The sequence below is a fragment of the Hakea prostrata genome, chromosome 2 (assembly GCF_041222555.1).
Source record: "Hakea prostrata isolate BN-2017 chromosome 2, UWA_Hpros_2, whole genome shotgun sequence".
NCBI lineage: Eukaryota > Viridiplantae > Streptophyta > Magnoliopsida > Proteales > Proteaceae > Hakea > Hakea prostrata.
The window spans coordinates 33,333,492-33,350,641 of NC_142601.1; the positions used below are offsets into that span (position 1 = coordinate 33,333,492).

At 41.4% G+C, this 17,150-nt stretch overlaps 1 protein-coding gene across 3 annotated transcripts in view; it reads left to right on the plus strand.

Moving 5' to 3' along the window:
* LOC149024235 (Sodium Bile acid symporter family) overlaps positions 1–17,150 on the plus strand; it is a 146,537-nt gene that overhangs the window by 80,706 nt on the left and 48,681 nt on the right. For all 3 annotated transcript variants that reach the window (XR_016171613.1, XR_016171612.1, XM_089144555.1), the window contains exon 11: positions 15,669–15,754. Coding sequence is in view for 1 of the 3 variants with exons in the window: in XM_089144555.1 (XP_089000681.1) it covers positions 15,669–15,754 (86 nt within the window). In the remaining 2 variants the exon portion in view is untranslated. The remainder of the gene's footprint in view (positions 1–15,668; positions 15,755–17,150) is intronic.

Sequence of the window (17,150 nt, forward strand, 5' to 3'; positions counted from 1 at the left end):
TCCCCAGCAAGCTCTCAGGCTGCTCTCTTGTCCTCCCTCCCTCCTCTTTTATCCCACCTCCCCCCTTACATATTTTTCAGAATCCTAACAAACTCCCTACCCATAACCAATTCTTTCACCATCAGCCACTCAACTGTTGCCAACTGGATTATCCCTTCTGCTCCTCTGTCTACAGCAGGTTAGTGGCTGCTGTCCAATTGGGTGCTGCCAGCTGTCTTCTTTTCAGTTGTATCCCCTGTAGTAGCTGTAGGTAGTATTACGTAGTCCCTTTTTTTCTTTCTCTTGTACACCCTGGTGATTAGAGGGGCTTATCAACACTTCCCCCCTTAAGTTTCACCTTGTCCTCAAGGTGAAAATCTGGGAATTCTTTGTGTAGCTCCCTAAAGTCTTCCCAATTGTTTTCACATGAGGGTAAGGCTTTCCACTTGATCAGCACTTCTAACGTACCCCGTGATGAGTAGCGAATCTCTAATAATTCTTTCGGGTGTAGCTGTAACTCTCCATCCTCCATAAGGCATGAAGGTAGTGGCTGTGTGTTAGTGTTACTACCCTGTATTTTCTTTAGTTGGGATACATGGAATACGGGGTGTATTTTTTGAACCAGCTGGAAGGTGGAGCTTGTATGCTACACGGCCAATTTGAGCAGAAATTTGATAGGGCCCGTAGTAACGATGTCCGAGCTTCTCATTAGGCCTCTTGGCCAATTTTTTGAAGCGTTATGGCTGGAGTTTAAGAAACACTCTTCTCCTACTTGGTAGGAAATCTCCTTGTGGTGCTGATTGTCCGATTTCCTCATACGATCCTGTGCAACTTGCAAGTTGTTCTTCAGCTCTTCCAAAATGGTGTCCCGCTCTTTAAGATACACATCAATTTCATTCACCTTAGAGGAATCTCCCTCCCACCTCAATAGCGTTGGAGGGGCACGTCCATATACCACTTGAAATGCGGTGAACTTGGTGGCTGAATGGTAAGAGGTATTATACCAATATTCTGCCCAGGATAGCCATGTGGTTCAACTTCTCGGCTGCCTAGCACAAAAACAGTGTAAATAGATCTCCAAGCTGCGGTTCACAACTTCAGTTTGGCCATCTGATTGAGGATGATTGGCACTGCTGAATCTGAGTTTAGTCCCTGCAAGTTTGAACAGCTTGGTCCAAAAATTACTGAGAAATACTCGGTCTCTATCAGATACAATGGAGTGTGGAAACCCATGCAATTGGACAACATCCTTGCTGAAGAGGACAGCAACATCCTTTGCGGTGTATGGATGGAGAAGGGGGATGAAATGTGCATATTTAGAGAGTCTATTGACCACCACAAACACCGTGTCCCCCCCTTTAGTTTTCGGCAGCCCACCGATGAAGTCCACGTTGATATCCTCCCATATCTGATCTAGTATAGGTAAGGGCTGAAGCAGTCCCTCAGGTTTCATCGACTGGTATTTGCTCCTTTGGCATGTATCACAGCTAGCCACAAATTCTTTACAGCCCTTTTCATCCCTACCCAATACACCACCGCAGCCAACCTCTTATAAGTTCGTAGGGACCCTGAATGTCCCCCAAATGGTGTAGCATGAAATTCCTCAAGTAATCTTGGGATATACTTCGATTTTTCAGGAATACTAACCTCCCCTTATAAAAAAGGGTCCCCTGTTTCAGCTGATAATATGGAAAATCTGTTGAACCCCTCAAAAGTGATTGGATCAGATCTCTATACCGCGGAGAAGTGCGCATTTCCTCTTCTAATCCCTCTCCTTCTTCCCAAACTGCTGTTGTGAGGGTGGATAGTTGGATCTCCTCATCCATGCAGCGGGATAATGCATCAGCCACCTTGTTCTCACAACCCGGTTTGTAGATGATCTCAAAATTGTATCCCAATAGTTTCACGATCCATTTTTGCTGATTTTCTGCCATGAGCTTCTTATCCAGGCTTCTTTGATCAATGCGCACCTTGAAGTGTCTCCCCAACAGGTAATGTCGCCACTTCTGAACTGCCAAGACTACAGCCATCAATTCCTTTTCGTACACAGATTTGGTGCGAGCTCTTGGAGATAATGTCTGGCTCCAGTATGCAATAGGCTAGTCCTCTTGCATCAACACAGCTCCCAAACCCAAACCCGACGCATCTGTCTCCACCACAAATTCTTTAGAAAAATCAGCCATAGCTAACACTGGGATGGTAGTCATAGCTTCTTTTAAAGCTTCAAAGGTAAAGTTAGCCACAACGTCCCAATGGAAAGCATCCTTTCTCAACGAATTCGTAAGGGGTGTAGCAATCTTCCCATAATCTTTAACAAATTTTCGATAGTACCCTGTCAGCCCTAAAAACCCCCCTCAAAGCTTTAAGGTTCTTGGGTATTGGCCACTCCAACATGCAACTGATTTTACTTGGATCTGCTGCAACTCCATCTGCTGAAATGATATGACCCAAATAGTCTAGGAAAGTCATGGCAAAGGAACATTTCTTTTTATTCACCACTGGCTTGTGTTGCACCAGCAACCCAAAAACCACACGAAGGTGCTGTAAATGAGTCTCCATTGTCCTACTAAACACCAATATATCATCAAAAAATACCAACACAAATTTCCTTAAGTGTTTGCGGAATACCTCATTCATGAGTGCTTGAAAGGTGGTTGGGGCATTGGTCAGCCCAAATGGCATTACTAGGAACTCATAGTGTCCATCATGAGTTCGAAATGCTGTCTTCTCGACGTCCCCCTCGGCCACACGTATTTGGTGGTACCCATATTTGAGGTCCAACTTGCTGAATGCCTTTGCTCCACCCAACTCGTCAAGTAATTCATCTATTATTGGAATTGGGAACTTGTCAGGTATGGTCATCTTGTTGAGTGCTCGATAATCCACATAGAATCGCCAGCCTCCATCTTTCTTCCGCACTAACAAAACAGGACTAGAGTAAGGGCTTATGCTAGGTCTTATTAACCCTGCTCCTAACATCTCCCCAACCAGCCTCTTTACCTCATTTTTCTGAGAGTGTGGGTAATGGTAGGGACGGATGTTCGGTGGATTACTCCCCTCGATTAGTCGTATGGCATGATCATACAATCTCTGTGGAGGCAAACCAAGTATGCTCGAGAATAAGACCTCATATTGTTTCAGTAATACCTGTAAGTCTTCACATCAGTTGGTTTCTGAGGCAGAGTCTCCCGTCAAAAGCTTCAGCCAAATCCCTTCACCTCCATCATGTATCGTTTGCCAAGCCTGGCCCCAAGTAACCTCTATCCTGAGTAGAGAAGTGTTGGTGCAACCTGAGGGGGGGTGATTAGGTTGCAACTAGTGGATTGTCCCAATTTTTTCGGTTTGTGCGGAAATACAAAGTAAATTGAAAATCCAAATGAAATTAAACAATACAATCAACCACAAGACAAGTATTTTATAGTGGTTCGACTTTGCAAGTCTACGTCCACTCCTCTCTTGGCCTTAAGAGAATATTTCACTAGTAATTCTCTTTCAATACAATGGGTAGAGATCAAACCCTTTACAATCTTTGTTACGGGGCAAGAGCACCCTTTACAATCTTTGTTTATCTTAGGGCAAGAGCACCCTCTTCAATCTTTGTTCACGGGCAAGAGCACCCAACCAATCTTTGTTCACGGGCAAGAGTACCCAAAACCAATTCTAATCTACCTAGACTAGAATTGAAAACAGTTACAAGAGAAGGATGTTACCTTAACAAGAGATGTGACACTTTACCTCTTGTGTGTGTGTGATGCAATAAGAGTTGTATGCTCAAGATATGAAATGCATGCACCACCAAAGCCTTCAATCACCTCAAGCTTGACTTCCACAAGCTTACTTTAACACCTTGGTATGTTCTTCAAGGTTGGGGAGAAGGTGAAAGGCAAAGCCCAAGGATTTCTTGCAATTTGAGAGCTTTAGAATCACTTGGGGAGTGGGTGATCAAGTGTGAGTGTTGTGCCTCTCAAATGAGGTGAATTGGGTTTATATAGAGCACCTTTGAGTGCCAAAACCCAATCCCCAACGGATAGAAAACGGACACATTTTTGTCCTGTTTTTTCAGCCCAGACGGACGTCCGTCTGGTCAGACGGTCATCCGTCTCAAAAGTATCCGTTGCAAACAGCTGTAGAGGATATTCTCTTTAAACTAGCCGTTATAGTCAAATCTGGGCCAGACGGACATCCGTTTGGCCTAGACTGGCTCAGCGGACATCCGTCTGCCCAGACGGTCATCCGTCTGGCCTGGACTGGCTCAGACGGACATCCGTCTGGCCTTCTGTTGTTTTCTAAGAAACAGAGTTATCAATACAGACGGACATCCGTCTGCTCAGACGGCTGTCCGTTTGAACTCTATTTTGCTGACTTAAGTTGGGGCTGGGACATGGCTTGGGTTTTTGGACTTTTTGGTAAACCCTAAGCATTGTACACCTCACTAACATGTCCTAGGTCACTCTAGTAATATGAATTACATATAATTGATGCATTTACATGCATGTGTATGCGAGAGTGTCCTAAGCCCTAATTCAAGCTAAGTCTTGATCTTCGACTTGATTTTGTGCAACGGTATAGCCATTAGTAATTCATGCTTATTATCATCAAAACCAATAGAGGCTGATGTGGCAAATGCTGACATGGCATTTCCCAACAATCTCCCCCTTTTTGATGATGATAAACATATGAATGATTGGAAAATATGAATGATAATTAATAGCAAATAAACACTCATTCATATGCATGTTATTTTCATGTTTTTCCATGGTGAATTCTAATTCATGTTTGTTATCATCAAAACATGGTGAATTCAAGTTTCATGTTTGTTATCATCAAAACCAATGGAGGCCGATGTGGCAAAATGCTGACATGGCATTTTCCAACAATCTCCCCCTTTTTGATGATGATAAACACATGAATGAGGGAAAATATGAATAATCATTAATAGCAGTCGATGCTCATTCATATGCATGTTATGACATGTTTTCCCCATGAATTATTATCTAATTCATTCATGCGGTTTTCTCCCCCTTTTGTCATCAACAAACAATGTAGGAGCTAATGAATTATCTAATTCAAAATTATATAATTTATAGAATTTTTCTCCCCCTTTTGTTATCAACAAAATATAGGAGATGCTTCTCCGCAAATAACTCTCCCCCTTTGTTATCAACAAAAATAATGCATGAAATGCTCTCCCTCAATTAACTCTCCCTTTGTCATTGACACAACCATGATGAGCATGAAGTGCTCCCCCTCAAATAATTCTCCCTTTTTAACTTATGCTCCCCCTGAATTAATGCATAAGTTAACAACTTCTCTCCCTCACATATGCACTCTCCCCCTACATGAATGCATAAAAGGAAAGAGAATGACATACTCTTTCTTAATACCCTTTTTTCAGGGTCCTTAAAAATTTTGAACAATACTCCAAATGAGTTGTCCCTATCAATGTCATATATTAATCTGTTATCATTATTGCTAATGGAATTAGGATTATGGGAAGAATTTACCTCAAGGTCTTCTTGTTCTTCCATGGACTTTGCCATTAGAGCCAAGTTGATTCTTTCTTCCTTGGACTCCTCCTCTTCTTCCTCCTCACTTGTGTTGTAGGATATGTTAGCCATATACGGGCACTCGGACTTGATGTGGCCCGGTTTCCTACACTTGTTACAAGTGACATTAGAAACATAACCTTTTTTCTTAGAAGGATCTTTACCTTTGTGCTCCTTAGAGGATTCTCCTTTGTGAAGATATTTCCCTCTTTTCTTTTTGAGAAGTCTCTTGAACTCTTTGGCGATTTGGTAGAGCTCACTGTCCAAGTCTTCTTCTTCACTCTCACTTTCTTCTTCTTCCTTGGTGGCACTCTTTAGAGCTATGGACCTCTTCCTTCGATCCTGCTGCACGCTTGCTTGCTTGTCTTCTTCAAGCTCCGCTTCATGAGCTAGCAAAGATCCCATTAGCTCATCAATGGTAATTTTAGACAGATTCCCCGCTTCTTGAATTGCTATCCTTTTGGGTCTCCATGAGGGTGGAAGAGCTCTTAGAATTCTTCTAGTTATGTCCTCATTTGCCAATTCTTTTCCAAGGCTATACAACTTGTTCACAATGTTAGTAAATCTACTAAATAAAGAAGTAATATCCTCATAATCTAACATTTTAAACTCTTCATATTGAAGCATGTAGATGTCTAGGTTCATCCTTTTGACATGATCAGTCCATTCATATGGGACTACCAACTTATCAAAAATTTCTTTGGCACTTTTGCAAATGCCACATCTATTGTAGACTTTTTCACTTAACGCACATTGCAAAAACATTTTTGCTTTGTGGTTAATTGAATTTTGACCTTGTCGATCGAAGTTCACTCGGTTCTAAGTTTGGGTACCTTATGCCCATGTTCATCTGTTTTGAGAACCTCATTTGGTCCACATGTTATGATGTTCCACACATCGATATCATGTGCATACACAAAGTCTTCAAACCTATTTTTCCAATAGGCAAAGTCTTCTCCATCAAAGTATGGAGGTCTAGCGGTGTTAAGACCTTCGGTTGTTGAAGGAACTTCATAAAAAGGAAAGCCCATGATCTTTGACTCTTTTAAAAATTGATTTCAATCTTAATTTGAGCTCCCGCTCTGATACCAATTGTTGGTGCAACCTAGAGGGGGGTGATTAGGTTGCAACTAGTGGATTGTCCCAATTTTTCGGTTTGTGCGGAAATACAAAGTAAATTGAAAATCCAAATGAAATTAAACAATACAATCAACCACAAGACAAGTATTTTATAGTGGTTCGACTTTGCAAGTCTACGTCCACTCCTCTCTTGGCCTTAAGAGAATATTTCACTAGTAATTCTCTTTCAATACAATGGGTAGAGATCAAACCCTTTACAATCTTTGTTACGGGGCAAGAGCACCCTTTACAATCTTTGTTTATCTTAGGGCAAGAGCACCCTCTTCAATCTTTGTTCACGGGCAAGAGCACCCAACCAATCTTTGTTCACGGGCAAGAGTACCCAAAACCAATTCTAATCTACCTAGACTAGAATTGAAAACGATTCTAAAGAGAAGGATGTTACCTTAACAAGAGATGTGACACTTTACCTCTTGTGTGTGTGTGATGCAATAAGAGTTGTATGCTCAAGATATGAAATGCATGCACCACCAAAGCCTTCAATCACCTCAAGCTTGACTTCCACAAGCTTACTTTAACACCTTGGTATGTTCTTCAAGGTTGGGGAGAAGGTGAAAGGCAAAGCCCAAGGATTTCTTGCAATTTGAGAGCTTTAGAATCACTTGGGGAGTGGGTGATCAAGTGTGAGTGTTGTGCCTCTCAAATGAGGTGAATTGGGTTTATATAGAGCACCTTTGAGTGCCAAAACCCAATCCCCAACGGATAGAAAACGGACACATTTTTGTCCTGTTTTTTCAGCCCAGACGGACGTCCGTCTGGTCAGACGGTCATCCGTCTCAAAAGTATCCGTTGCAAACAGCTGTAGAGGATATTCTCTTTAAACTAGCCGTTATAGTCAAATCTGGGCCAGACGGACGTCCGTCTGGCCTGGACTGGCTCAGACGGACATCCGTCTGCCCAGACGGTCATCCGTCTGGCCTGGACTGGCTCAGACGGACATCCGTCTGCCAGATGGAAATTCCGTCTGGCCTTCTGTTGTTTTCTAAGAAACAGAGTTATCAGTATAGACGGACATCCGTTTGCTCAGACGGCTGTCCGTCTGAACTCTATTTTGCTGACTTAAGTTGGGGCTAGGACATGGCTTGGGTTTTTGGACTTTTTGGTCAACCCTAAGCATTGTACACCTCACTAACATGTCCTAGGTCACTCTAGTAATATGAATTACATATAATTGATGCATTTACATGAATGTGTATGCGAGAGTGTCCTAAGCCCTAATTCAACCTAAGTCTTGATCTTCGACTTGATTTTGTGCAACGGTCTTCATGTCCATCTTGGCATTTGACTTAGACTTCATGTCCATCTTCATGTCTATCTTGGCATGATCTTGGTTTTGACTTGCAGTTGGTCCACTTGTTCTCATCTTGAACTAAAACATCATAACTCAATATAGCCATTAGTAATTCATGCTTATTATCATCAAAACCAATATAGGCTGATGTGGCAAATGCTGACATGGCATTTCCCAACAAGAAGGATCCCCAACTAACTTCACTTGCTGTTGATTCCATTCGAATTGCAGCATTTGGGTCTCCAGTTGCTGCGGATTTCACTTAATGAAGATAACCACTCAACTCTCAATATGATGTCCACACTACCCGGTTCAAACGGAAGCAAGTCTTGAACGAAGATGGTCTCGTCCATTACGATTTGAGTATCTCGGCATAGCCCCTGCCCTTTCACCTTCTTTCCGTCTCCCAAAACAACATAAAAGGATCGAATGTCTTCTACCTTCAGCCCCAGAGGTTCTACCCGTCTCTGGGCGATGAAGTTATGTGTCGCTCCACAGTCGACTAACACCGCCACAGTAGTTCCTCCTATTTTTGCTCGAAATTTCATGGTGCGGTGAATCACCCTGCAAGTGAACTGTGAGAAAGCTCTACCCCTGTTGGTTCGATTCCGACCTCATCGTTATGCTCAGCAACTACCAAATCCCCTGATCCGTCGTCCGCTTTCGTTTCTCCTTCATGGAACAACATTACCTTTAGCTGTTTAAAAGGGCACTGATGTCCTTTCTAATAAGGTGCATCACATTGGAAGCAGAGTCCTTTGTCCATTTTCACTTCCTTAGGAGTTAAACATTTCGATCGTGTATTGCTACTGGAGGGAGTTGCAAGTGCTATCTTTGGAGAAGACGACGTCGTGGGCGAGAGGATGACTCCTGTAGCTGCTTTAGGGTTTCAACCAGAATTATTTGGATTAGTACCGGTTTGGTTCGACGAACCAGTTGGAGTATTGACTCGTGGCCCACCTAAATTGACCCCTCCAGTACTCACCCCTCTTTGGGCTCTGCCATAACCCCATGCTGAAATGGGCTGCCCCAACGTGAACTTCTTCAGCCCATATAGGATGCCATTTTTTGCCTCTATGGATTGAGCCAAGTCGATGACATGGGTCAAGGATTTAGTTCAAACAATCGAACCTCAGCCCTAATTTCCTTCCTAAGCCCACACATAAAAGCCCCTTTTAACCATTCCTCCTCCCTTTGTCACATCCCCACAGCCAGTACCCTATCTGGATTACCCGGGGAAGTGATCCACAACCCAAAAGATCAAGTTTAGGAACGATCATATCCATTTAGCACAATAACATAATCAAAAGCAAGAACAAATCATAATGTTCAATTAATTTATAATAAAAGTTAAGAAAGGATCTCAGAAGGATCACAAAAGAATATCAGAGTGCGGAATAACAAGATACCAAATCAGAAGACAACTGTAGAGTATAGCAGAAATATACTCCACAAAGATATGTGGGAGGTAGATCGAAATCTAAGTAAAGCTCTAAGCTACTACAAGTAAAATAAAAGTCTAGAAGAATATAGAGAAAACTAATCCACATCTTCAGTCAGCTCTTCTTCTTCTTCAGTCTTCATCTTCTTCACCTTTAGGTTATGCTCTTGAAGCTTCAGATCAGCATCTAGCGCACGATCCCATCGGCGAATAAGACGATGGCGGCTGCCATCAATAGGAGCCATCAACGGAGTCCAAGTCCGACTGTTGACTGCCTCACTGTTTATTACGTTGTCCAAGGACATCTGAAGCTGTACCATACACGGAAAGGTCCTCCGTACCGTGGCACGAGTTCTCTTTCGATCCTGCAATGTGATCTAAAAACAAGTCCCCCGAAGGGTAAGCTCAAAAGAACTTAGCAAGTAATCCTAACACAATAAGCATCTTCACATGCATTCACAAGCAAACATATATGCAATGATATGAAACAGTATATGCAAATATGCTTCTAACTCTATATATTTATGCTGGTCTCTATTCACAGACATGCTTTAAGTCATAGCACCGTACTTCTTTGGGTAGGTCTCATCTCACAACGCCGGTTGGTAGTGGGTCCTTCATCCCTCTCGGACAATCCATGGCTGGGGGTTAAGTCACCGCTCTCTCACAATACCATTGGTCTAAGTACTGGCACATGTCAGGGTAAAACCTAGCCCAATGCAAGTCATCTACTTAGTTATATCAACTCAGATCCAGATACGTCCATTCCTCCCCTCTCGGGATCCTTTCCGGTATCCTTCACACTAGAGTCAGCGTATTCCCTCTCGGACTACGGACTCATCAACCCTATAGGTCATCCACATATTGTAAACGGGAAGCTCTCATGTCCTCTCACGGATATAACTCACCGGTCTTGAGCGCCCATGAGCCCAAGTCTATCCATATGCAACCCTACCCATAAATTGCCCCCACAATGTGATTCCCGTCCTCTCACGGATATAACTCACCGGCCTTGAGTGCCCGTGAATCCCCATTGCTGCCACGAGTCGTTGGGTCTCAATATCCTTCCGAATCGGGTCTGATATAACAGGGACATCCTAGCCAAACACTGCTAGACAACCCTAGGTATGACAACCAATGATTCGGGAAAGCGTCGATGGGCATCTTCAGAGAACATCCCATACTATTCCCTTCGATGTCCAAGGACAGAAGTGTCAAAAAGACACTTTTCAATCCCAAACCATACCTAATTAATCACATCGCATCACAATCATACATGTCACACCATAGTCCAAATCACATTCAACATCATTCATGATTCATTCCAATATATAAATCACAATATTAACAACCTACTGTAATTGCAGAGGTAACATAATATAAAGAAAGTAAATCAACACTAGCTAAATCATGCATTTGAATCATATCATAACAAAAAAGGGCATACCCAGTGCTGAAGCTCCCACACTGTGGGGTCTGGGGAAGGGACTTTCTAGGCAGCCTTACCGCTGCTTTTTGCAGAGAGGCTGATTCGAACCCGCGATCTCCAGCGCACAATGGAGAGACTCCACCATTGCGCTAGGCCCGCCCTTCCGAATTATACCATAACAAGGTATGTAATTATGCATATTGTGAGTGGAATACTCACCTCGTATTCGACTTTGTAAACTTCTAGAAAGAGATCAATGGGCAAGTCCAAGATCACCAAAACAACCCTAAACAAACATGTATTGAACATAAGGAACAAACCCTAATGATCGGAGACAAACGGAAGCAAAACAGAGCAAAATTGAGGCTACTGGCTTGATTGGTCGATTGATTGGTCTACTGGCCCAGTCGACCAACCAGTCGACCAATGGAACTAGTACGGAACTACAAACACCAAATCTGTCATAACTTCTTCGTTTGAAGTCTGATTGATCCGAAATTCGAAGGGGAGCTTCCTAGAACATATTAAAACTATCTAGGAAGGTCAAAGCATCAAGTCAAGGTCAAAAGATAGGTTCTTGGTTTGAACCAAGAAGTTAGGGTTTCAATCTTTATGTCCCATGGCTCTCATGGAAAGTCTAGGGTGCAATAAGGATTCACCCTAGGGAATAAAAGACTACTAACCATGCCAAGAAAAGCTTTGAGGATGATTCAAAAATCAATAGAGGGTTAAGGTTTCCAATTGAATATCCTCCCATGAAGGTTAACCTAGATTAGGTCTCCAGATAACTCAAGGTAGGTTCACAAGATGAAAGGGAATAATTTGCTTAGGAATTTGATAACAAGAAAGTCATTGAAAGAGTTTAGATTAACACAAATATAACCAATGTGGTTACTCTCACAAGGGAGGTTACCTAAGGGTTCCCTAATTTGGTTACCCTCTCATGAAGGTTACCCAAGAGTTCCCTGAAGAATTTACCAGGGTCAGGGTTAAGGTCATTATGCTGATCATAAAACCTTAAGATTGGAAGGAGATCAATGAAGTGATGGTTGCTAACAGAGAATGCAGCATCATCTTCATAGTCTCATCACAGAGATTAACCATAGAAGAAGTAGGTCTGAATACGTAGGAGAGGTTACTAACCTTGGATCTGAAGAATCGGAGTTGAGAGGCTTGAGATCTTGCAAAAGTCCTTCGAATACACCAAGGAAAGCTTTGAGAGAGTCTTCCCACGTTCTTAAAGAGTTTTGGAGGCAGAGGATACTAAGAAACACGAAGTGTGGTTAAATAGAAAGTGAAAAACCCTAAATCGAAGATTTTCTCGGATTTCTGGCCCTATAGGTCGATTGATTGGTCTACTGGCCCCAATCGACCAATCAGTCGACCAATGGAGACAGCAAGGCCATAATGCATTGTTTTGGTCATAACTTCTTCGTTTGAAGTCTGATTGATCCGAAATTCGAAAGGGAGCCTCACACAAACATACCAAGACTATTTAGCATGAATTGGACATCATCCATGGTTAGAAATCAGTACTTTATAATTTGGGAACATGAGTTTCTAAATTGGAAACATGGTTTTCCATAGCAAACTCACCATGGATTCAAGGGAAGAATTAGAGAGAACAAGGCTTCACTCTAATGGAATATCAAAAACATATCAGAGGCAAAAATTATCATAAGAATGGATCAATCATACAAGAGAAACAAGATTAAGCATGCATTCATGAAGATATCCATGATTCCTTGTAGAAAATCAAATTGGGGAATCATAGCATCATTAGAATTGAATGGATTCACAACCTTAAAGATCATAGAAGAGGTGTTTGCAATGATGCAATACCATCTTCCTAATCACAGCAAGAATAACTAAATAGAAAATCAAAAGAATACTAATCCTAGAATGAGAGGAATAAAAATAGAAACATACTAGAATGCTTATATCAATAATCAACATAGAAGGCTATAATGGCTAGAAAGAAAGGGGAATTGATTCAAAGAGATGAAATACATTAGAATAGCAGTAAAGGCTAAGATCAAACATGTTAAACATTAATTAGAAAGAAGCTATAGTAGAATGATCATGCTATCCAAAACTCAATCATAATAAATGAGGAATTGAAGCGATTCACCATGTGGTTTCAGGGAATGCATAGAGTGATTGGGGGTTCACTCTAAGACATAAGGAGATTAGAGAATAGGTAGTTACAGTAGTGTAATACCTTCTCCACAATCAAAACATCAAGATAGAACAGTAAGAAGAGGAAAAGAGAGAAGGAGATAGAACACTGAAATCAAGGTCTAACTTCAAGGTGTAACATTTAAACTAACCTTTCTTTACCCAAAACAGATAGGGTGTCCTGGCTAAGTTTGGGCTGGATTTCACACCCTTACTCCGGCGGCCACCGCTAGCAGCTCGAAGGTGCTGCAGTACTCTGCAACCGACGTTTCCTGCTTTACATCAACTAACGCTTCTTGCGGGGATTTCCTCTGAGGTGAAGCAAATCGGCGATGAAGCTCCTCTTTTAAGTCTGTCCATGATCGAAAGGGACGCTGCAACTCCCGGAACTGAGCCCAGCCTAACGCAGGTCCTTCGAAATAGATGAGCACCGCTTGAAGCTTATCGTCCTCACCCAATCCTTGTATCGTGAAGTATCGCTCCACTCAGCTTGCCTACCCATGAGGATCTTCGCCTTTGAACACCGGGAGCTCAAGGTATCTTGGGAGGAAATCACGTCGATTTGGGGCTGTTATTCTCCTCTGCTCGCCGTGAGGGTTGTCACCGAAAGTAGTTCGATCACTTTCTCCTCTTCTTCCCGTCAAAATCTTGCTAGAATCGGATTCGACTTCCACTGTCTTCCCCTTCGCCAAGTATGTCCTCAACTCACTCATAAAGGCTACATGACTCTGCTCAACACGTTCGAGTTTTGAATCGATTTCTGTTAGGTGGTCTTGTAACTCCCTCATTCCCGATTCCAGAACTTCCACTCTAGTCTCCATCCTACTCCTGACCATTCCCTGGATGACGCACTCTAATACCAAGTTGATAGGACTCGATCTAACCAGCCCTGAATCCTACCAAGAACCTTACTGATAACAATATAGATATTCATTCATTGTAATTGAACCAGCAAATACAGCAACTAGAAATTATCTATTCATTCAATGACACTGATAAACTCCATCAAAGATACAATACTGTTATCTATGATTGAAGCTTCATTTTTTGGAATTAAAAGACAGCAAGAATGCATAGACTCCACTACCATCACGAACTAACAGCTTCCTTACATACTCACTTCCCCAACCGAGAGGTGACCCTCTCCCCAGCAAGCTCTCAGGCTGCTCTCTTGTCGTCCCTCCCTCCTCTTTTCTCCCACCTCCCCCGTTACATACTTTTCAGAATCCTAACAAACTCCCTACGCATAACCAATTCTTTCACCATCAGCCACTCAACTGTTGCCAACTGGATTATCCCTTCTGCTCCTCTGTCTACAGCAGGTTAGTGGCTGCTGTCCAATTGGGTGCTGTCAGCTGTCTTCTTTTCAGTTGTATACCCTGTAGTAGCTGTAGGTTATTACGTAGTCCCTTTTTTTCTTTCTCGTGTACACCCTGATGATTAGGAGCTTATTATATGGCATCTCTAGGGATTAGCTATTACCTAATTGGGCATTCTACATGATGTCATGCATATATTATTCCAAACTTGTAAGGATGCAAATGCTAATGCTAACATCATTATAATTATTCCCACCATGTCAATGCTATTTCAGATGAATGGTCAATTCATATCTCATTCTCATAGACATGATCATGCTTCAATCATTGAAATATCATCCAAATTACTGAACTACATAAGCATTGGAATACAACATTTATTGATGGCAAATCATTCAGATCATAGTGCATTTCAATCATAAGAGTATAAGATAATGCAATCCCCTCACCACGGGTCTCGAGTCCAATTTCTTGGTTTGGAGTCTGACTTGTTGTGAGACCTCTCCAATCTGGTGTTTCAGCCCTAAGACATGATACAGAGGTGTTAACAAGCATGTAGGAGCTTTTGCCATTTCCTACACCTCTAGATTCACTGATAGGCTTAGGCGCTTGATTGACGTGCTGTCGGCTGGTCTACTTGTAAATCGACTACCTATTTTCTGTTATCAAGTTTATATATGAGATTTGAGGCTTTTGCTCCCAGAGCTTCAATGTGGCTTCCCTTAAGTAGAAGAGCAAAAATAGACTCTTACACTCAAATGGAAAGCTGAAACCAACCCTAAAGCTATTAGGTGACCTAATCTGACTAGTAAACTGAAAAGACTCAAACCAGAGTCCTAACCCAGCCCAACTAAACATGTAAAAGAACAATATTGAATCAATTAGATTGAACCACTTGGTGTGCCATTCCATTTAAGACCAAAAACACAAAAATAAAACTAAATGTGTTTCTAAACAGCTAATCCCATACATGATCACTCACATTTAGGCCCTTAAAAAATGACCTATTACATAGAAAACCCATGAGATTAAGGGCCCAACATGTATAATACCAATCCTAAACTTACTTCTAGCAACATGACCAGTTGTGAACCTGTAAGAGGGCAGTAAATCTATCTTTCAGCCACTCTCTCTTAAAGCATCATGCATTGATGAAACCAAAGCCATTACGTTCCTCTAATTATTAGTGCACATTTTCGCCTTCCCCATTGCTGCAGTTCAGATCACTTGGCCTTAAGTTTGTATTTGAATTCCGATAGCTATAAACTAAAAACATTGTAATGAGGATATTGTGTGAGGTTTTTTCCTTCAGTTTTCATTTCAAGTTTCAATCATGTGTATGCAGGTTCCATGGATACAAGTGAGCAGATCAAGGCCATTGCTTTTGATGGTTAGGCCAGCCGTATTTTTTGTAGCCATTTGGATGGGAACGTATGTTGTCTTTTCGTCTCTTATTCTTAACTACTTTCTAGGTTTTTCCTTCTGATAAATCTTTCAAACAATTCTGATTAGGCATCGAGTTTGCTCATATATTTACAGGCATAACATTTATTTTTTCAATTAAAGTAAAATACTCTATGTTGTTTAGCTGGCTTTTACTTCTTTAGAGGTCCATGTAAATTGAACAATCTGTTTTATGTCAACAAAGTTTTTCAACCAACCATGTTACTTGATTACGAGGCTCTGAAATACCAATAGGCCTTGCTAATAGGAAATCAATCATTCCAAAGATGTTATGTTTTTCCGTATGCATGATGACATTATTTGGGGAAGTTCTTTTTTTTTTTTAAATCATATACCTTTTGACTATTACAAATAAAACTGTTAAGTTGCATGATAAAAATCTCGAGATATAGGATTACCAATATTATCTTGACATGCTTCATACTGTGAGAATGATTTTAATCCAAAGCCTGTTTACATTTCAGCTATAGAAGCTGTTAGTTTTAGGAAATCAGAACCACAGAAAAACAGAGAGTGAATATGAAGAGCAGAAGAGATGAGGACAGAGAGATGCGTTGAATGTTGCTCTCCCCTCAGCTTGCTGCTCTATTGATTCGTGATGGAAATCCAGATCTGGTTATATTCAATCTTCCAAAGATAGAAAGCATTCTATAACAAAAAATGGAATCTAACTACCTATATATTGCTTGACACTTAAGCTACAAGCACATGTGAAAGACAAGTCATCAAAGATTGTGGATGATAATCCATGTGCACGCCCACAATGATGACCTGAACTTGTTAACACTCTCCTTCAAGCTGGAGCATGCAAATCAAAGTCTCTAGCTTGAAATAATATGAACATATATAAAAAACCTCATCAATATTGACCACAAGTAGGAATAGCACACGCTGATAAACTTTGAGAAAATTTCACCCAAGAGATAGTCAAAAGCAACTTCCATAAACAAACATTGTGTCAAATAAAGTATCCAACAATGAGAAGAATAGGCTGTAGTGAACATGAACCACATACACGAGCATAGTAGCAACAATAATATCGAAGGCACAAGAGGCAAGTAGTAGGCAGGAATCTCCACAAGTAGATGGAAGTGCAGCTCTAATGTCCAAACAAGTAGATAAAATATGTAGCTCTAACATCCACACAAGAAGATAAAAAGTGCAGCTTCCATGCTCGCACATAAGCTCTGCACAAGAAGGCAAGTAGTCGGTAGTAGGTAGTAATTCGCTCAATAAAAGGAAGATAGAAACCCTCAAACAATGGTCTCAGCAAGTCAAATATGGAATATTGTGAACCAAATGGGTAGCATAGGTTATTGTGAACAGAGTAGATAGATAAAAGGCAATATGGTTATTGCAGACC